The sequence below is a fragment of the Triturus cristatus genome, chromosome 9, assembly GCF_964204655.1.
Source record: "Triturus cristatus chromosome 9, aTriCri1.1, whole genome shotgun sequence".
In the NCBI taxonomy this organism is placed as follows: Eukaryota; Metazoa; Chordata; class Amphibia; order Caudata; family Salamandridae; genus Triturus; species Triturus cristatus.
This window is the reverse complement of record NC_140592.1, coordinates 924,522,901-924,543,902: the sequence shown is the minus strand read 5'-3', so window position 1 is coordinate 924,543,902 and position 21,002 is coordinate 924,522,901. Positions and strand designations below refer to the sequence as shown.

At 40.8% G+C, this 21,002-nt stretch overlaps 1 protein-coding gene across 2 annotated transcripts in view; it reads left to right on the top strand.

Moving 5' to 3' along the window:
* CCDC197 (coiled-coil domain containing 197) overlaps positions 1-14,171 on the top strand; it is a 143,828-nt gene extending 129,657 nt beyond the window's left edge. The window contains exons 7-9 of one of the 2 annotated variants that reach the window (XM_085626475.1): positions 3,022-3,132; positions 7,466-7,582; positions 11,720-14,171. In XM_085626475.1, coding sequence (XP_085482601.1) covers positions 3,022-3,132; positions 7,466-7,582; positions 11,720-11,878 — 387 coding nt within the window. In that variant the 3' untranslated portion in view covers positions 11,879-14,171. The remainder of the gene's footprint in view (positions 1-3,021; positions 3,133-7,465; positions 7,583-11,719) is intronic. The other variant, XM_085626476.1, reaches the window with a different exon arrangement.
* Positions 14,172-21,002: the final 6,831 nt, after the last annotated feature.

Below are 21,002 nucleotides of genomic sequence, written 5' to 3'. Positions count from 1 at the left end.
AGAAAATCGTCAACGCGCAACTAACCCGCCACCTCGAAGACAACAACATCCTGGACCCGTCCCAGTCCAGGTTCAGACGAAACCACAGCACTGAAACAGCCCTCATCGCCGCCACAGACGACATCAGGCGACAACTCGACAACGGCGAAACTTCAGCCCTCATCCTCCTGGACCTTTCGTCCGCCTTCGACACGGTCTGCCATCGCACCCTAAAAACACGCCTTCAAGAAGCCGGGATCCATGAGAAAGCCCTCAGCTGGACCACATCCTTCCTCTCCGGCAGAACCCAGAGAGTCCGACTCCCACCCTTCCTATCCGAAGCCACCGACATCATCTGCGGTGTACCCCAGGGATCATCACTCAGCCCAACGCTGTTCAACATCTACATGCCCCCCTGGCACAAGTAGCCCGTCAGCACAACCTCAACATCATCTCCTACGCCGACGACACCCAGCTCATCCTCTCCCTCACCAAGGACCCGCACACCGCCAAAACGAACCTCCACGAGGGAATGAAGGCCGTCACCGAATGGATGCAGAGCAGCCGTCTGAAACTGAACTCGGGCAAGACGGAGGTCCTCATCCTCGGATCCACCCCCTCGGCCTGGGACGACTCGTGGTGGCCTACAATGCTGGGAACGGCACCCACACCTACCGACCACGTACACAACCTCGGAATCGTCCTCGACTCCTCCCTCTCCATGTCGAAGCAGATCAACGCCATCTCCTCCTCCTGCTACAACACCCTCCGCATGCTCCACAGGATCTACAAGTGGATCCCGTCCGAAACAAGGAGAACTGTTACACAGGCCCTCGTCAGCAGGAGGCTGGACTACGGCAACACACTCTACGCAGGAATCCCAGCCAAACACCTGCATAGACTACAACGCATCCAAAACGCCTCCACACGTCTGATCCTCGACGTACCCCGACGCAGCCACATCACCCGCCACCTGAAAGACCTGCACTGGCTCCCAGTCGACAAGAGGATCACCTTCAAACTCCTCACCCACACACACAAAGCACTCCACAACACCGGACCAGCCTACCTGAACGACAGACTCAACTTCTACACCCGCACCCGCCAGCTCCGTTCAGCAAACCTCGCCCTCGTGGCCGTCCCCCGCATCCAACGAAAGACCACCGGCGGCAGATCATTCTCCTACCTCGCTGCCAAGACCTGGAACACCCTCCCCACTCACCTACGGCAGACCCAGGACCTGCTCACCTTCAGAAGACATCTCAAGACCTGGCTCTTTGAGCAGTAGCGGTTCCCCCCTCCCTTCAGCGCCTTGAGACCCTCACGGGTAAGTAGTGCGCTTTACAAATTCCTTGATTGATTGATCCTTCATCAGTGGAGAAAAAAACCGAAATTTATCTGAGGTTGCTGGGCAAGCTGCCACAATCCTTTCAGGTTTCAGTACCTCTCACAGGTGCATCTCCAAAAGCTCGTCAGCTCAATGACTCAAGGGACCTCTCACAGGTGCTAAAGCTGATCAGCTCAATGACTCAAGGGAGCCTTTTCAAACAGAAGGGGGATGGGAGCACACTGCTTCACCTCCCAGCACAATTCACCCCTTAGCATTATAGTAAATTTAGTTCACAGAACTAACTTGCACCAACCTTGGTGAAACACTTCCTCAAAAAATCAAGTAAGCATTCAAAGTGAACTGCATTTGCCATATTGCTAAGGGGTAACCTGGCTGGGAGGTGAAGCAGTGGATTCCCATCCCCCTTACATTTGAAAAGGCTCCCTTGAGCCATTGAGCTGACAAGCATTTGGAGATGCACCTGTGCGCCAGAGAGACGTACCGAGACCTGAGAGGATTGTGACAGCTTTTCTCAGCAACCCCAGATGAATTTTGTTTTTTTAATCTCTACTGATGAAGGATAATATACAGAAACACATGTGTCTAGAGATTCACAACACTAACCTGCACCAACCTTAATGAAACACTTCCTCAAAAAATCAAGGTTGCATTCAAAGTGAACTGCATTTACTATAATGCTAAGGGGTGAACTGGCTGAGCGGTGAAGCAGGGTGCTCTCATCCCCCTTCTATCCTCATCAGGAAACCTTGGTCTCTTGAATGGCTACTCCTCTTGAAAAACCAACCACAGCACCATTTCCTTTCGCATGGAAGAAACAATACATTGAATGATTTGCTGCTTCTTTATCATCAGAGGCAATTATAAATGTGTTTCTCCAGCTTAGACCAAACGCAGCAGGCCCAGCAAGTGACCCTCTTTATCTCACAAACATCACTATAGTCTCATGCCATAAGACTTCCAGCTGCACTCTGACTAATTTGCTTCTCATATGTAAGGGACTGGATATCCTCGATTGACAATAGGGACTACATCAGTGAATCAGGAAGTTCTGGCAGAGTAATTGATTTTTATTTTGAGATGTGGATCACGGATCTACCAACCTTTAGAGCAAATTGTAATCACTTAATCAAATATTTCTTATTTTATTACATATACTAGCGCATTCACATTCTACAAAATTATGGAAATTCATTTGTTTCTACATATTTTTATAGAAAATATTTTAATTTAAATACATCTCTTCTTTTTAAAGTTGTCATAAACCACCTTTATTTCAGTGACTTCAAGTGAATACCAGTGACTTCAAGTGAATACAGAGTTTGAATATGCTGTATAGATATCATCAACATTTGCTGTACATTGTGTGTACGGAGGTCGGCCATCCCTGCTAGGGCTTAGCTCATGATTTAAGATAAATATCAGAAATGTAAAAAAGACTGATACAGTCTAGTCTGTAGGGTGACTCAGCGACTGAGCAACGATATCCCCCTCTATCATAGATACCAAGGTACAGTTTAGTTTTGAGGTTTGTTCTCCCTTTTAATGCATTATTGAGTTACTACAATTCCAGCACGTGCCCAGAAAAATCCTTGTTATTCTATATTTCATTGTTGCTAGCATTGTTAGCGAAAGCATCAAAAGATGCAAATGAAAGTCATTGTTGAATGCCCCTCGTTCTCAATTACGTACAGATGATGAACAGTGAACTTTCCCGACTTCAAACCGCATATGAAAAACTGCAGGATAAAAACAAACAATGGGAACTGAAAATCAGCATAAGCAAAGGCCACTTCAGATACCAGGTAAGGTAGTCAATGTGCATGCTGAGTTTTTGGTTGTTGTTTTTTAGTGTAACTTAAACTTAGAGCTCTTTGGCGCTGTAAGGGACAGGGGATGTAAAATAACCATGAATGCAGGTTGTGTATAATACCTGTGTGCTCCTGTCCGTGAGAAATATGCAAGGCCACTGTCACAACAGTCATAATAAATAAGAAATGACAATGCACTCCCAAACGCTTTTGCCTTTGCAAGATACTGTTCCACCAACTTCAGCCATTTTCCACCGAATAAGGAAACCTCTAACAAATATGATGGTAGAATTAAAATTAAGTTTAAAAAAATGTAAAAACATTCGTTCTTGTGGTCAATATATTTTTATAGTTTTTACATAAAAAGCATTTTAGTTGTGTTGTGTTTTTTTCTTTATTGTTGTGTTGTTTTTACTATTATTTGCAAAGGAGACAAGAATAATTCATCACCTTACGGCGCATTGAGATGACGGTCAGTTTGAATGTTACAATTCAACCTAAAACTGTTTAGCAGCAACTTTAACAAACATTGGCATAGCCAATAGGTCTTGTCTTTTGGACCTTATAAGTGTTTATCCATGCAACAGTTGATGTTGTTGCACCAAGGATGTTGTGCGGGATAATTAAACACATGTAAGGTCCCAAAGGCGAGACCTATTGGCTATGCCAATGCTTGTTTAAATTGTATTTACTTTAAAGAGAGAACAGTAGGTGATACTGGTGCGTTTTGTGTTCATTAGTTGGATATCAATGGTGAACCTGGTGTGAGAATCTGATGGATAGCGATGGTGGCACTGGTGAATGGTGTAAGAGTGATGGGCATCACTCATAAAACGGCAGTGGTTGATGTTGGGAAAGTGGTGAGTGGTGATGGTGAAAATGGTAGGTAGCGATCATGAGAGTGTTGCAGTAGATATCGGAATGCAGGGATAATCTTTTAGAATGTGGCAAGAGGAACAATAGCTTAACAATGTATTCAGGCGTTTATGAAAAAGATCTGCAAGTTGGAGGCAAAGTTTAAACAATTACTTCTTGTGTAAGCAAGAAATACCATACTGCTGTGCCCTTCTAAATTGTAAATTCATAAGCTCTGCTGAAGAGCAGACTTGGCATTGTTGCATGTAACTCCTCCTCGTGTTGCTAGTTTTATATTATGTGAACTCTGGTGAGAGATTTGTAATGCAAAAAAAGAAGCATGTGGAAAATAAAAAGTCAGTTGATGTGGAAGCAGCTCAAATTTAACTTGAAGACTGCGGGTTCTGTGATGTTACAGGGGGAGGAAAGGAGTCTGAAAGAGCAGCTGCAACTTAAGCAGTGTGATGTATAGTGCTTCAGCCCCTGACTGGGTCGTAAAGTGCTCCGATTTGCATCTGTTTCTTGGGTGCCCGTTCAGAGTGCATAGTTGAATTTGGTCTTGGGTGTATTCTAATCTATATACAAGATGTTGGGTGAGGTTTGATGTGCTGACGTCACTGCACTTCAGCTTGAAGTGTTGTGGAGAGTGAGAAAACCGACTTAGTCATGCAAGCCAATACTGTCATGCTGTGTAGCCCTTAGTCATAAAAGTGATGTGTAAACAAAATCTGTGGCTCCGATGCCTTGTGAACGAGCTCACAAGATATAGAACGACATAAAAAAATTAGATGTAGGGCTAAATACGAAACATGCACTTATCAAACATTCACATAAAATACTCATAATCTCGCAAATGCCAGTAAAACGTGTGAATCACTATCAATTGTAATCAGAATGGCGCTTCTAAGCGAAAGCCTTATTAACCCAAAAACATAATTTTCTCACAATGGCCAGAAAAACGAGTGAATCGCACTTGTGTGCAAGTTCACAGGGTATAAAACTGCAAAAAAATAAATGTAGGGCTAAATACGCAACAGGCACTTATCAAGCATGCACTTATAATATGCAGTGTCTTGCAAGGGCCAATAAAACGTGCGAATCACAATCAATCATAAGCGGAATGGTGCTTCTAAACGATGCCTTGTTAACTCAACTTTCTTGCAAGGACCGCTGAAGGAAAGGGAAATAAGCCACGCCGCGGCAAAATTGAAAGCGAGGAATGAAAATAAAATGCACTGCTTTCAGTAAAAGAGGGTGTTGGATCTGCTAAAGGATTAAGACAGGCAGTAACAACCGACGTGGAAAGGGGAGCGGCGGCAAAAGTGAAAGTGAGGAATGCAGTGTAGCGGCGGCAAAAGTGAAAGTTACAAAAAAACAAGGAATGCGCGTGAGAGACAGAGGGAGCAAGAGGTGAGCCCGGGAGTGATGCGCACGTGCTCGTGCAGTCTGCTCTTTTTCAAAGCACATACTCGTGCTTGTGGCGCGCCGCTGCACACTCCCGCAAGCTGTATGCCTCCACAAGCATGAGTATGTGCTTTGAAAAAGAGCTGAACGACGGCTAAAGGTCCTCCTATGCAGCGCATGCGCGCTGCGTAGGGGAGACCTAAAAAGGAGAAGGAGAATGACTCACCATCTAACTGGGTATCCGAAGTGCATAGTATAGTATGTATGTATGTTATTATTAAAGATTCAATGGACAATGGAAGAAGCAACCTGACAAAAAGCCCCTCTATGTGTGTATGTATATTATGAGGGATTTGTCTGGAAAAACTATAGCCTAGTGAACAGCTAAAGCTTTTTTTCAAAGGCCAGACCTAAAAATTGAGTGTCTGTGACTTTCTCTCATGTAGCTCCAGGGTCCTTTTAACCCTTTTCCGAATATTGGCCAGCATCATCATTATTGTTGTCAATGTCTGTCAGGAAATTGGTCGCTCACCAAAGAAAACAAGAGGTAGTATGGCACTCTGATGTGCGGAACGGCGCGGACATTGGAGAACGTTGATGTAACATTGCTCATCAATGCCATTTCATCAACTGAAATGTCTCTCTCACTTCCCAGTGTTAAAATTTGTGTCATTTCTTTTCCAGTTAAAAGGAGGAAAGATTTTATAACAGTCGTCCGTCTACTGCCACACCCCCCGAACAAGCCGTCTGCCGTTCGCCATCCACCCCACCCCCCGCTCTTACCCCCACCAGCAGCAAACTTAGAGTCTGCCCCAGGTGGCAGTGGGTCTAGCTACGCCACTGTGTACAGTACAAATCAGTACAGATCCTGGACAGCTCAGTACAGATTAGGAAAAACTGTGTTGCTAAAGGTCTGAAATCAGATAGTAAAAATGCCCGGAGACCCAAGCAGCAGCAGGACTGGAATGGCTTGGTGAGCAAAAAAACGACGGATTTAGGCCCAGATCACTGTACTGGGGTGAATGTATGACATTGGTATGCATTCTGTCCATCAATAGTTCTTTTTGCATTTGTCACCCCGAGTGAGACGGGTATGCTCAGACGTGAGTCCCATGCTCTCCATGCAACTGAAATCAAGCTATCCTGGCTGAAGAGGGGTGAAACCCCGAAACCAGTCCTTGGATGCTTGTTTCCAGTCCAGGGAGGACCTGGCCTGGCATTTCGGGCTCGACTGTTCCCATTGGGCACAGGGTCAAGACTGATTTGCATATGGCTGGGTCCAAACTGGAATGGCATGGTGAGCAAAAAAACGATGGATTTAGGCCCAGATCTCTGTACTGGGGTGAATGTATGACATTGTTCTGCATTCTGTCCATCAATAGTTCTTTTTGCATTTTGCTCTATAAAGATTGACATAAATTAGTCCAAGTTTAATGCAAAGCCTTTTTGCCTAATACCTTATTTGATGCAAGGGGCAGAATTGTTATAAAATGCTCCTAAGTTTGCATCAGTGCAAAACTTCACGTAATCTTCAAATACTTATTTTCTTTTTTAGAAACTCATCTCCCATTGAAAATTGAGGAATAATTCGGAAACGTTACACTCTCTTTATGAAATGGGTTCTCATACCATTTAATATTATTACTATTTCAATTACATTTATCAACCATAAAGTGCGCCATTGGTATGGCATGTTGTACAGATTTGTCTACACAATGGTCAGTATGTATATCACAGTTATATTTTGCACAGTATAAAGCATGCACGTGGAGCCCCTTTACATATACTGCATAAGAGCAATTTTGCACAGAATTTATACTGACTAACCGTAGGCACTGGTCATTCAGTGCAACTACTTCTTGCACGTGTCAGTAACACAGACGACGGTGCAAAACTGCACTGATGCAAGGGCAAACCATGTAATCAGACACATTGTATCCCACTCCATAGTCATTTCCTATTCACAAAGCTTCCGATTATCTGTCTTGCGCCCAGGTTGTCTGTCAGAAGTTTCTCTATTAACAGATGTTCACTAGCATTGATCTGATTTCTCCCAATACCATTTCAGAGTGTAGAGCTGAGCCAACTGTTACTGGCTGTCACCAACCTCGCCGAGCAGTGTCACATGCACCACTACGGCCCTCTAGAGGAACTTGCTTTGTTGAGAAAACTGGATATGATCAAGGTAAATAGTAAACCAGAACTGTGTACCTAAAGTCAATGTCACACCATGAACCTGTCACACTTTGTATTCTTAACAGTGGATAATGGATAAAGGATTATTCTGTGTCATGTTGCCCAGACCCACATTTATTAGTTAAAATAAGAAATGTGGGTGCCAGATTTCACAATGAAAAATTGTGTATCGAGTATATATATGGGGACGTTCATAGTTGTTCATGCTTGCTGATTCTGCACATGGAGTAAGCGGAGGGTGGCGGAACATGAAATGTTTGGCTATAGTTATATATATTACATATTGGGAAAAATCTGAAGTCTAGATGTGTTGCGAATGGTTCTGTTGATATGTACTAAGCAAAGTTATCCAACAGGGAGGTCCCTCAGAGGTAGTCATTGACAGGTGTGAAATGTCCTCCTCAAATACATATGGTAGGTTGTGTGTTTTTTCTTGCAGTTACATAGTCGTTTGTATGAAGCATAACTATTTAATTGTTTTTTGGGATTAGGCACCACCATACATCTCTCCTTGTGCAATATAAGGTGTCTGTTGAAATCCATTGGAGTTTTTTAGGCTTACATCAAGACGCTTACAAAAAAGTGAGCACAGATTTTCTGGTGAAGCCACACTCATTTTAGGAATGGTGGTGAATTTGGATGTGAAACTGTTGATCACCTTCTGGGCTTTGAAGCAACTCCTTTGAGAAAAATGAGTTATCTCTCATGATTTTTCCCTTGAACTTGTGGACAGTGATCAAGAATGCTGACATGAGAACACATTTTTCTATAGGTTCAGTAATATTATTTGCTCATCCATCTCAGAAAAATTCATGACATCCTAAGAAAAATTATACCTCCAAAAGCAGCAGCGGCTTTTTGTCAGCTGATCCAACTGGGTCATACTGCAGCTTCACCACTGAGATCAAATCAACAACTAAAGTGTAAGCATTCTTTATTTATTGCAAAGATGAGGCACCCCTGGACACGATGTTGGTGGAGAGAGTGTTGTTCAAAGTAAGCACTTCCTTTGCACCAAGCTGCATTCAATGTGGGAAATTAGGTGCTTTACTATACAAACCACTGTTGAAGTAAACTTGAAATGTGAGGGAAGTAAGTAGTTTACCCATTAATGTAAAAATATGATTTTAAAGGGCTATGAATACTTGAAGAGACAGAACCCTACCTATGTGCAACATCTCCTTCCTGCATATGTCTCAGACTATTCATCAACTGTTGCTCAACTCCTGTATTTTAAAACTTTTCGAGTTTTTGTATTTCCCTATTGTAATGCCTTGGTGTCCATTTTTAGATATTATGAGGCATATTTGCAGATAGATCTGAAGTTTAATCTTGTCCGCAAATGGGTGGCAGATTCTCGAAAAGAGTTGCAGTTTGCGCATTTGATTTTTCTTTTTTGCAACTGACATTTCCTTTTCAGTATCTTTTATTTGCACTTCTTTACATACATATGCAGTGGTTTCAAAATTGCTTTTCCTGTGATTTAAAAGTAAACAAATGATACACCTTTAAAAATATATGTATGGATAATAAATATATCTGTATGTATACGCAATAATGACTACATTCAAAGTTACTTAAAAAGGCATTCATTTTAAAATATGGAACATAAAAGTCAAATATGGAACATTTAATCACGCAAACCACTTTGAGCATGCTAGGGTCTCAGAAAAAAATACGTAACTTTGAAAAGATAAAATCAATGGCCAGGGCTCATGAAAAATTGTTGTCCTTGTCTGGATGAATTCAGAACAACTAGTTTACACATTCTCTAGCTTATTCCCAAGGATACTGAACCTATTGCAGTGCTCTTTGTAAACATTTAAATAATACTTAGTTCATGCTGTGGAACTATTTGTACTTCACAGTACATCACTGAGCACACATACTGCAGCAGGCATGTAAACAATAAATATTGTGCTTTCTCTGGTTATTAAACCCAAAGGAAGTTTCTGGTTTGAAAGCATGGTTTAGCACGTTACATAACACCACTAACCCAATTTGGAGCACATTTAGATCAGCAACAGGAAATATTGCTTAGAAACATGCATAATCAAACAGCAGTGATCGGATAGTAAAACACCACCATCCAAACAACAGAAACATTTGGAAAGTCATCTCTGGACTACCAAATGTGCTTCAGTGCCATACAATAGGTCATTGTGAGTTATAAAAGTACCAAATATCCATAACTATATAACATTTTGTGTAACTGCAAACATTCCTCTTATGTCCTTATATGACTTCTGAGCTAACCATTTTAATACGTAAAAGAATGCACAGTTTACAACAATGATCATAGATTGGAAACAGTGCATTTTTATAAGATGAACCAATGGATAAAATAATATTTTGGTGCCCTCTTCTTTTCTAGAACTAGTAGCAGTGCGATTACAAATATTTTCGCATACCTATTCAAAATGTTGCACAGGAAAAGGAAATATTCTTAAGGTGCCTTGTCCTGCTGTATTACTCAAGGATTTGGCACAGTAAACGAGCTAGGTTAGCACTCTAGTCCTTTATTAGAATGGTGATCCTCAAAATCAACTGTCATGGAAATTAAGGCATATAAATATGTGTATTGTGAACATGATGCTTCCTATCAACCTTGCCTTTACGTTACTTTGCAGTTTTAACAATACACGCTACCATCCTCCTGCATGGATAATGTCCAATTTGTTTTACTTGTACAAATTAGAACATGTTGTTGAATGTAGGACTATGTCATCAAATGAGTTTTGTATTATCAGTTACACTTTCAATGTGATGTGCAACTATGTGAAGTCATGCCAATAACAAAATTACACTCATTAATGGAAACTGCTTAGTAGTAGTGTCTCCAGAATAAAGAGTGTAGGGACTACATTACAAAAGTGCTCCATGTTTGCTCTGCAGAGGGCTCAGACTAGTATCACAGAAAGGGCTGCACTCCTAATTCTGGAATACCAAATGTGCAATTGTTCTGGTAGAAGGTGAACATTGAAATGGGGGAGCTTCCTCATTCGTAAGGGAGCGCAGCTCAGTGTAAGTGAGGAAATCCCAATTACCGAAGCATGCCCTGTGGCAAAGAAGTGGCAGGCATTGGTGCACATTCAGCTTGCTCCCTGTGTACCCTCCGGGAAGAGGCATGGAGGTCTGATAAATCCCAAGAGGACCTAGTTAAGGGAGAGTTCAATCCTAGATTACACCATGAAAAGAGGACGTGTCCCTGGAACTCTTCAAAAGGGATGCCGGATGGACAGATGCAGACAGTGACCAGTAGGGGGCATATTTACAAGCACCTATCTCCATCACAACGTCCCTTTCAGAGACGTTGTGATGGTGATAGGGGCCTCGCCATATTTACAAGGCAGCATTAAGCCACTTAACATGGCTTAACGCTGCCTTATAACTAAGGCCTCTTTTCACACTATGCTTTGTGTGAAAGGGGAGGGCAATGGGTGTTGCTGTGGGGGTTTCACCACAACACCCATTGATTCTGACGCTGCCTCCTATTTACAATGAAGTTGTAATTCAGAGGCAGCGCCAGAATTAAGACAAGGGAAAACCTGGTCTTACCCTGGCGCAACGAGGAATAAATGTTTCATTTCTCCTCGTTTTTGCTCTTTTCATGTTTGCTGCGTTGTGCAGCACACATGAAAACAGCAAAAGGCCAATGATTGTTTATGTACAGTAAGGTCCCCCTTCCTTCACATACACAAGAATTTTTTGAAAATGCCGTTTTGCTACTTCTGTGAGTGCTGCATTAAGCAGCACACATAGAAGTGACAAAACAGAATTTGAGAATGTTTATGTGCAGGAAGCATTTTTCTTGTAACCATATGGCCTTCCAACACTATTGCTAAAATGAATGCAAAATTCACTTTAAAAAAATAAGCCTAGTATTGTTAACTTTTTTGGCTGTAAGTTTAGGTCTCAGCAGTTACACTAGTTATTCAACTAAATTTTTCCATTAAACTGTTACATGACAGTGTTGCCTGGACGCTGTTGTATCCTTTGAAGGAAGCATTTACAAAAGTATTCGTTTGTGATGGCTGTAAAAATAGAATCGTAGGACCACCTCAATGAATTGTATGTATTTACACTGTCTCTTGTCTCATCAAACCTTGTCTTTTTGTGTCCCCAGGAATATATTTTGGAAAAAATGCATGTGCTACAAATAAGCAGAAGAAATGTAGAAACTGCATCATTTGGATCTTATCTCAGAAACCAATATAGAAAACCTAAAACTGTAACCAAAAAGGAAACGTCACAAATAAACAGGAGACTGTCGGGACCTGTTTAGTACAAAGCTTGTCTACTAAAAAGCTTGATACGTCGACACAATCATGTAACAGATTTTTATTTGCAATACCATATCAGCAACGTTTTGAGCAGAATAGATTGGTGAAGTACAGCTTGGTGCTGGACAACAGGAGCAGCTTGGTGGCTGAGGGCAAATTGGGGAGAGGAGTTGGCCTAATGGCTAGGGCGGCCGACCTCGAATCTGGGGACCCGGATACGAATATCGTAAGGACACGCAACATCCTGTGATTCTGGGCAAATCACTTAATCTCCCTGTGCATAACCAAAATGAATGTGCTCTCATGTAATGCAACTGGTGCTCGTGTAAAGCGCTCTGATACCGGATACCTTTGGGTCAAGCTGGCGCTATATAAAACTGTGTCGGTCTACACATACTGTTCAACAAACATGGCTAGTAATGTAATTCATTCAAAATGAAGGGGATGACAAGATTGCAGGAGAAGAAAAGGGAATGGAGGGGTATAAAAAGTGGTATCATTTTATTTATTTATGTCTTTGACATTTTTATATAGCGCAACCACACCTTCCGGAGCTTTACAATTTTAACAAACCATACAAGAAATGCATGACCTAAACTCATAACAATAATGAGATTGTAAAGCTGATATTGGGGTATGGGCCAAAACAGATATGCTATAAAGAGGGCAAAAATGTATGGTGGCTGGAGTGTTAGTTAAGACAAGTGAAAGAACTAATGGGATAAGTCCAATGAGTAGTGGGTATAGATGCACAGTCCTAGATATAGATCTTAATCTAAGTATCTTTTGAGTAGGAAAGTATTTAAGCCCCTTCTGAAGGAGAGTAACTCTGGTTGATGTCTCAGGTAGGATGCTAGAGAGCTTCAGAGGCTTGTTGCATCTACAGTGAATGATCTGTTCTGAGCTTGCTTTATTTTAAACTTGGGCAGCATTAGTGGCAGTGTTTGCCTCTGGAATCTTTTAATACACCATAGAATGTCAAGAGGTTGGCCAGGTAGTTCAATCTTCTTGGGTGGATGGATTTATTAGTGTCACAGCTGATTTATGTATTTTTTGACAGTTTCTGACGATAGTTTCATTGTTAACACATCACAAACAAGCACACAACCTGGGCACACTGCTGATTTTGAGTTTTATTTTAGGCTCCAGCGAAAACCAATAGAGGTTCCATAGAATTGGCATAATGTGGTCACATTTCTTTTTGTTGTTAATTAATCTGCTGTTGCATGAAATAGTACTTTGATGGTAGCAAGATGGCTGTCTGGAATTTCTTCTAAAGATTGTGTTGCCATAATCAGTTCCTGACATTATTGGAAAATGTGCTGCCTATTTTAACTGATTGCATTAGAAAAGGTAGTTTAGTTTCCCAAACTCATGTAAATGGTATAGTTTGTTGATTCATTTGTGTAATGAGATGGGTTGAAGTTGATGTTAAATCCTAGCAACTTCACAAATGGTGCAGGGGAGGTGTGAAACTGTTTAGGTAGAGTTCTGGGAGTAATTCTTTCGTCACTTTGCTTTTGGAGCATGATGATGTTAGCATACTTTCTATTTTATTTTAATTTACCAATAGGAAGATTTTCTTCATCCATTTTTGTAATTTTGTTGGAAAGTGTTGGAGAGATTTACTGTAAACTTCAAATATAATTGGATGTCATCTGCATAGTGATGTATTTTGACACCTGTGTCTGCAACGTACACGCTGTGCGGTTCCACATATAGATTGAATAATACTGGTGATAATATGGAATATTGTGGCACTCATTGGGACATTTCTTTTACTTCTGCTATATTCTGGACAATTTTTACTTGTTGACTTCTTTTGGTGAGAAAGGATAGGATCCAGTTAAGAGCATGCTTGTGAAGTCGTATTTTGTGGTATTCCATCTATTGTATCGAACTCTGTTGGTATCTCTACTAGGACTACTCTGCAGGGTTATCTTCCTTCAGCGTTCTGTGGTTATAGTCAAGTTGTCTCTGTGCTGAAACCTTATACAAAATCGCATTGTAGATTTGATCATCAACACGGGTTTTGGCAGTTAAGTATTTGTTGAATTGTAAGGCTACACATTTCTCAATGACATTCCATAGTGAGCGTATATTATTAACTGGTTTGTAGTTAGCTAGAATTTCTGTGTTGACATTTGGTTTCTTTGACCACTGAAGTGCTAAGCACAAGACCATCTCACACTTCGCACTCAAAAGATTTAATCTAGTGTGTTCAGCCCAGTTTTCAGTTGGCTTTTATGTTTGCCTTGTATTGTGGAGTATTAATGATGTCCCACAAGCAAGCAGCAAGCAAATAGTCATTTTCTTTTATGATATTTGCCGGGATTGGGTCAGTTCTTTTAAGAGGACATTTCGTAGAAGGATTCCCATGTGCTTTGCATTTTGGGCATAATAATCGATGTTTAGAAGTTATACTTTCTTTGCTTTTGAAACCGTCGCCCTGACTACCAAACCTCAATTTGCCCAATATAAATTGGCTTCAAGGTCTGGAATGTATTATTTTTTGTGAACTGGGTTCATTGATATTTGCTTCAGGTTGTGTTGCTGAAGTAGCACATATAAGTCTATTAATATTTTGAGGATTTGTTTCCCCAATCTGTTTTTAAATCACTTATAAAAATGTTCAAGTGAGATAATATCTAGCATTGGGTGACTTATTCCATCACTTTTTCCGTAAAGTTGATTTTGAGTTTTTGAGGTTGATAAATCAGGTGGAGGTAGGTTGTAGTCAATGGTGATACTGAGACTTCTACGTTTAGGCTTTCAAACGTTAAGCAGTTTGATGTTAGTCTTTGTTTGCAGATAATTACGTTTCTGAAAATAAAGGCCTGATCACCAGTGGAATTTGTCGATCTGCCTGCTCTCCTCGTATTGTATCCTGCTGGTAGTAGGGAGTCAGTAATGGACTGTGAGAAAGTACTCAGCCATGATTCAGTGATGCACATCAAGTCAATTGTTTGTCATTTATGTGTCAGGCAAAGGGGTGTAACAAAGCCCCCCACAGCCCCCACAGTGCAGGGGGCCCCAGGCTTACCCATACTGGAGGGGGCCCTCTTAGCTCCTTCTGATGTGAATTTGAGGGTCTCCTTCAGCAAAACTTGCAAGGGAGGCCCCCTCATGTTTTTTTAGGCCACTGGCCAGGCGATCTGAGGGTAACAAGCATTTGCAGATCTTCCATTGTGTAGAACCCCCATAATTAGACTGTTCTGTTCTGTTGTGTTGTTAGTTGTGTTCTAGGTGCATTTAATGTTTTATAAGATTTCTGTGAGATGGTATAATACAACATAGTTGTGGTTCTATCACTGTGCACACCACTGTCATGGTCTTAGGTGAAGTTGTGTGCCCAAATCAGGAAATCAGAATTACAGAACATAGGAGCTGAATTAGAGTTTGGCTGCTGGGTTACTCCATCACAAACGTGACAGATATCCTGTCTGCCTAATTACAAGTGCATTATATTCTAAGGTACTCATAATAAGGCAGACGGGATATCCATCACAAGTTGTGACTATTTTTTTGCCAAACTCTAAATCAGGCTCATAAGTAGAACCAAGGCAGTTGAAAGACAGTCATATAATGATGCATAGCTAAAATCACAGTTCTGAGGAGTAAAAGCCCTGGAAATATAAATATTTGAACCATGGGTATAAAAGATATGAGTAAATATAATTACAAAACAATAGATGGAAACGTTGTCCACTAGAAGGCTAACCTGGAGTGTGTCTTTTGCATTCTTAACCTGGAGTGTGGGCAAGACTCTCAGAAGGTTGAGCAGAAGACAGCCATTTACAGAAGGGCAGTGAATGCATGACAATCCCCCTTTGATAAGACCTTACACAGTAACCTGGGAACTACAATACTGAGAATGCAAGGCTAAACCTGAATACTCTATAGGAACTGTGTGCAAAACAGCAGACAGGTAGTCCCCAAACATTACTGCCCAATAGTCCTTACCAGTCAGTATATTCTGTGTTTCTTTGCAGCCAGTTTAGACTTTTCAGGTCTACCACCTTTGTGATAACTGAATTTCACCAAAAGTGGCAGTACCGGCAAAATTAGGATGGAACACCACATTAATATTCCTACCACGAGTGGTAAAAACAATACTGCCACATGGCTGGTAGACAGCATTGTTCAGTTCATCACATCTTAGCACCCATGATGAAATTGCAGATTCTGCTGGTGATGTCCCATTCTGATTCATGTTGTACCTCTGCCTGAAGAGATTTCTATTTCTATGTGTGTCATGGAGGACAGCAGTTGTGCAAAACTTTCACCCATCTTAATACTGGAAAACTTTTGACAAAAGTGGGTTTTGGGACATTTTGGCCAGCATTTTCTTAAAAGCACTAGCTGGCACATGCATCAGCAAAGACTTTTGCGAATCCTTAATTGCAATTTTTAAGGAATCGCAATTAAGGAATTGCAAAAGCCTATGCATGTAGGAATCGCTATAAAAATAGCGATTCCTACACATTCCTTAATTGCGACTCGCAAATTGCGAGTGGCAATTAAGGAATGCCGTCCCAATCATTCCTATGGGCCTCCAGGCCCATAGGAATGAATTGGAGATTGCATGAGCAAATTGCGAGTACCAGTAGGTATGCAATTTCAAGGGTGCAAGGGTGTCAAAATGACACCCTATTGCACCCCTGAAATTGATCTGTGCACATATGTTGCACACACACATGCTCTAAGGGCATGTGTGTGCGCAACATGAAACTTTGAAAAATGCGCAAAAGTGCATTTTTCAAAGTTTTTGCAAATTACCATGAAGTTCAACTTCATGGTAATTTGCTCCCCCTATTAGTGAAATCGCTAATTTTTTTAACTTTAATGCATTGCATTTAAGGAATCTCAATTTGGGATTCCTTAAATGCAATAGCAATTTAAGGAATCGCTATTTAGAGATTCCTTAAATTGCGATTTTTGCATTTGGGATGATGCATCCCAAATGCAAAAATACCGGTCGCAAAGGGGCAGATTCTGCTAATCTGCCCGTTTGCGACCAGGTTTCTCGTTGATGCATGTGGCCCTAGATCTTTTTTGGAACAGTGCATCAGATTTGCGGCAACCATCTTGTTTTGATGTGTTCACAGTACATAAATGGTATCTCAATGTATGAGCTCTAAACACAGCTCGCCTTTCGATCCAAAAACCACTTGTGACCATCTTGCTGAACTGTTCATGAGCACATTTAAAATTTAGAAACATATTTTCACATGACAATTTATAGAAACTTTGAATTTGTCTTCGGATAGTGTCAGTGCAAGTTCCTTTCATAAGACATAGTCAAGGAACTGAGTTCGACAGACTGTTTACGCTCTTACAAACATGAGCAATTTCCCGCCTGCCGTATTACAAGTCCATCATATCTAATGGCGCTTGTAATACGGCGGAGAGGATGTCTGTCACGTTTGTGAAGGAGTAGCCCATCGACCGAACTCAAAATTAGTTAATCATGTGGGCCAGAATGCAATGAACATGACAAGACCTCTTAAGAGTTTAAACAGTTTGCTTCTTGTCACAAATCCCCCAACATCTCAAATCAGTTAGTGCATGATTCACTATTTTGCTTCATTTTATATTTTCACATTGCAGAAAGATGATTTCCAGCAGAGCTTTAAAAGAACACATATTGGCAGCTACAAAGACCCATTTAAGTAATAAATGCTGTCCCGAATTGTACCCCTAACCCTCTGTTAAAAGGCAGAAAGTGAAGTTGTTAGAATATGTCTTATTTGCACACTGGATGATTATCCATGTGCACCTTCAACATTTCCACCTTAAATTAAAGACCAGTATTCACCAAGATGGATGGCTGCCCTCATGCCTCATGTATTAAGGGTGACTTTCAGCCAGTTCGGTTGTTTCAGCATGAACACTTAGCATGATTAAACTTAGGCTGCAAGTCTACGAAAGACTGGTGCTCAAACACCAGGACTGGATGAAAGCACTTTCATAAAATTGGAACTCCTAATAGTACACCCTACTCACACCCAAATTGTGTCCTCAAATGTTGGTACAAGATCCACCCCAACACCCCTCAGTCAATTGTTTTTGTGTGATGTTTGTTGTGAACATATGTATGGTTTGAAACCATGATTAAGCACCATTAATTTATTGAGTGTTTGTGTTTGATGTTGTTATGGAAGAATTTTAAATTAATAAAGGTACATTTGTACATAATCACTACTTGGGTGTAAAATGAACTGCCAGAATACCAATTCACATACCAAAAAGTCAAAAAGTAATACTACAAATATTTAGAGGAAATTCTTGCTGAATTGGATTTCAGAAAATAGTTATGTGAGCCATATGAAAGAAAGATACAAAAAAAGGAAAAATGAGGGGGTCATTTAAAAAAAAATATATATATATATATATATATATATATATATATATATATATATATATATATATATATATATATATACACATATATATATATATATATATATATATATATATATATATATATATTCAGGAAAGCTCGTCCAGTGCTCCTTGCTTGAAGGAAACGAGATATATGCTGAATTTGTCTTTGATTAAGAAGGTTTTTCAATGCTATTGATGGTAATTTCTCATCTTGTGAAATGTGTGCTTGAATGCTTCTGACAATCCTATCATAGTTATGAAACAATTTTAGTCCATAATTGTACTTTGTGAAGCATGAACCAAAAATGTGTTTCGTTTTACAGCAAAATCTTTGTGTCCATTGTCTTACCAAAGAGAAAACATTTAACACTTCATTCTGCACTGCCTATAATTTCCTGGCTCTGTATATAAAGTTGAAAGTTACGGCTTTTTGACAACCATGGTGAATATGGAAGTGAAACACCCTTCCACTTTTGTACACCTTCATGATGGATGTTATTGCTTGCTCAGATGAGCTTTGCACACCATTCAGTGTTTAAAATAAATATATTTTTTAAAGAAACCTGAGTAATCAACTTTGTTTAAACTTGGGAAGTAGATGCGTTTAAACTTCATAATCATGTACAAGTGGTGGTTTGATGTAGAAAAATTGTGGATCTCACATACCTAAATTCCTGGAATTGTAATCCTTATAGGAGAAAAATTCTCAATGAACATTGCAAGAAAGGGGGATTAAAAATAGTGATTGAAGGCAAGCAATATGTACCAATGGTGTAATGAAACATTAGGGAGCCCCCCTACAAAGTACATGGAGGGGCCCACTGGAGCTTGGAGCCCTCGCACCGCAGGGGCTTCGGGGGCCTATGTATGCCACTGATATGCACACATGCAGCTTTAGCTAGGCAGTGCCCATGCACACACAGACTAACACAAATACAAAGACCTATGCACTCAGATGATGCATCAAACATACAGGCACCCGTGTATACAGCCAGGGACATGCTTACAGGCCCACAACACCGAGATACAGTCACACATGTGCATAAATGCAAAGCAACTACCATGTTGTTTGACTCTTCCTGGCACTTCTCATTTTTATGTTCAGGGGCATATTGCATACTATAGTTGTTAACTGGAAAATGCAAACTGCTATTAGCTAAGACATCAGGTAACTTAATGTGTATCTCAAAAGGTAAAGTGGTCTTTCCTTGCTTGCTGTGCTCTTTAATTATGAAGAGCACGGGCAGTGCCAGAAGGCTGGCATTGCTATGGTGTATATCCAAAGCATATTACATACACATACATGGCAGGCATAGCGAAACAGTTGCAGTCTTCAGTGCAGAATCCTATGCAATAAACATATGAAGATATTATTAAAACACAAGCTAACCTCACTTCCACTAACTATTATGGCAATGCTAAGAATCTACTTTGAAGGGGCAGCATGAAGACATGTAAGGTTATACAAATCTCGCAATCACAGGTTGTTGACACCAGAGTTACATAAGTTTCAAAGGCTCATACAGCATTGCTACTGAACACTTATCTAGAACTACAAATATTGTTGCCGATGTTCATAGTTCATAGGTAGAGCACTCTTCACTCTATCGTAGCATTACCTGGTATCCGAAGGTCTCCTCCTAAGCTGCTAAAATCTAGGGTTAAAACTTAGGAAGTGACTTCCCCTCATCCCAAGGTTGTGTGTACAAATACATTGTGTGAAATCTATGTATGCATGAGGTCAAGAGAAAATAGCACGTGAATTGCACACAATGCAGGCACTATAGGAACCTATTTTATATATATACTGCTAAGTAAAAGCATGTCATAGACATGGATGGTCAACAAAACAAAATTGATGTTCAATATTTTTCAGCGTTTACTGATGTACCTCCATCACACTCTGGACGAGGGTAAAGTCTTTCTTTACAATTGTTATTTTAAGAATGTATGGTTGGCCATCTGGTAATCCAGCCTAATACCTAAAGAAAAGCAGTATCCACCTTGCACATAGTACTATAGGGGTAATTTGCATAGGTCCAAGGTTCATAAAAATGCCTGCTGTGAGGGAGCTATTGGAATCATGATGTAATTGTTCTGCTGGAGTCTCTTGCCTTCTTTCCTTTCCAAGCCTCTTGAAGTAGTCTAGGGTTAGTCCTTTCTACACCTTTCTACCCATCCCCACCTTCTTCAACAGAGATAAAATCCCACCATCAGGAAGCTGTCAGAGTTTCTTATCTGCCTCCTTCATCACGCTTTTGGTTCTGCCTTGTGTACTATATTCCTAATCTATGCTCCTCTCTTCCCAGGCAGGGCTTCGTCCTGGTTGACTGTGGATTATGGGATAAGGAGATTGTTCCATGGTCCCAATAATTGGTGGATAAGAGGGGAGATTTTGCCCCAGGCTTGGACTGGCCTGTAGGGCAATCAGGCTGTGCCCAATGGTCTGGTCTGACAGGTCAGTGTGTGGGCAGTTTTTTCAGCAGATTGTTCCCATTGTTTGCAAAATACCTATACAGGGTGTATTTACAAGTTCAAAATTTGCCTGATTGGCAAATGTGAGCTGCATTGTCAGCTATCTGGTTTGCAAACGGAACAACTTTTATTGTTGTATGCAGGCCTACTTTGTGTCCCAGCCGTACCCTGCTACGCCCTATACCTGTGGCGGACCAGCCTACCCTTTCTCCAGTATTCAATCACAATGACTGTCAGCCATTGTGCCTCGGCGATCCAGCTGAG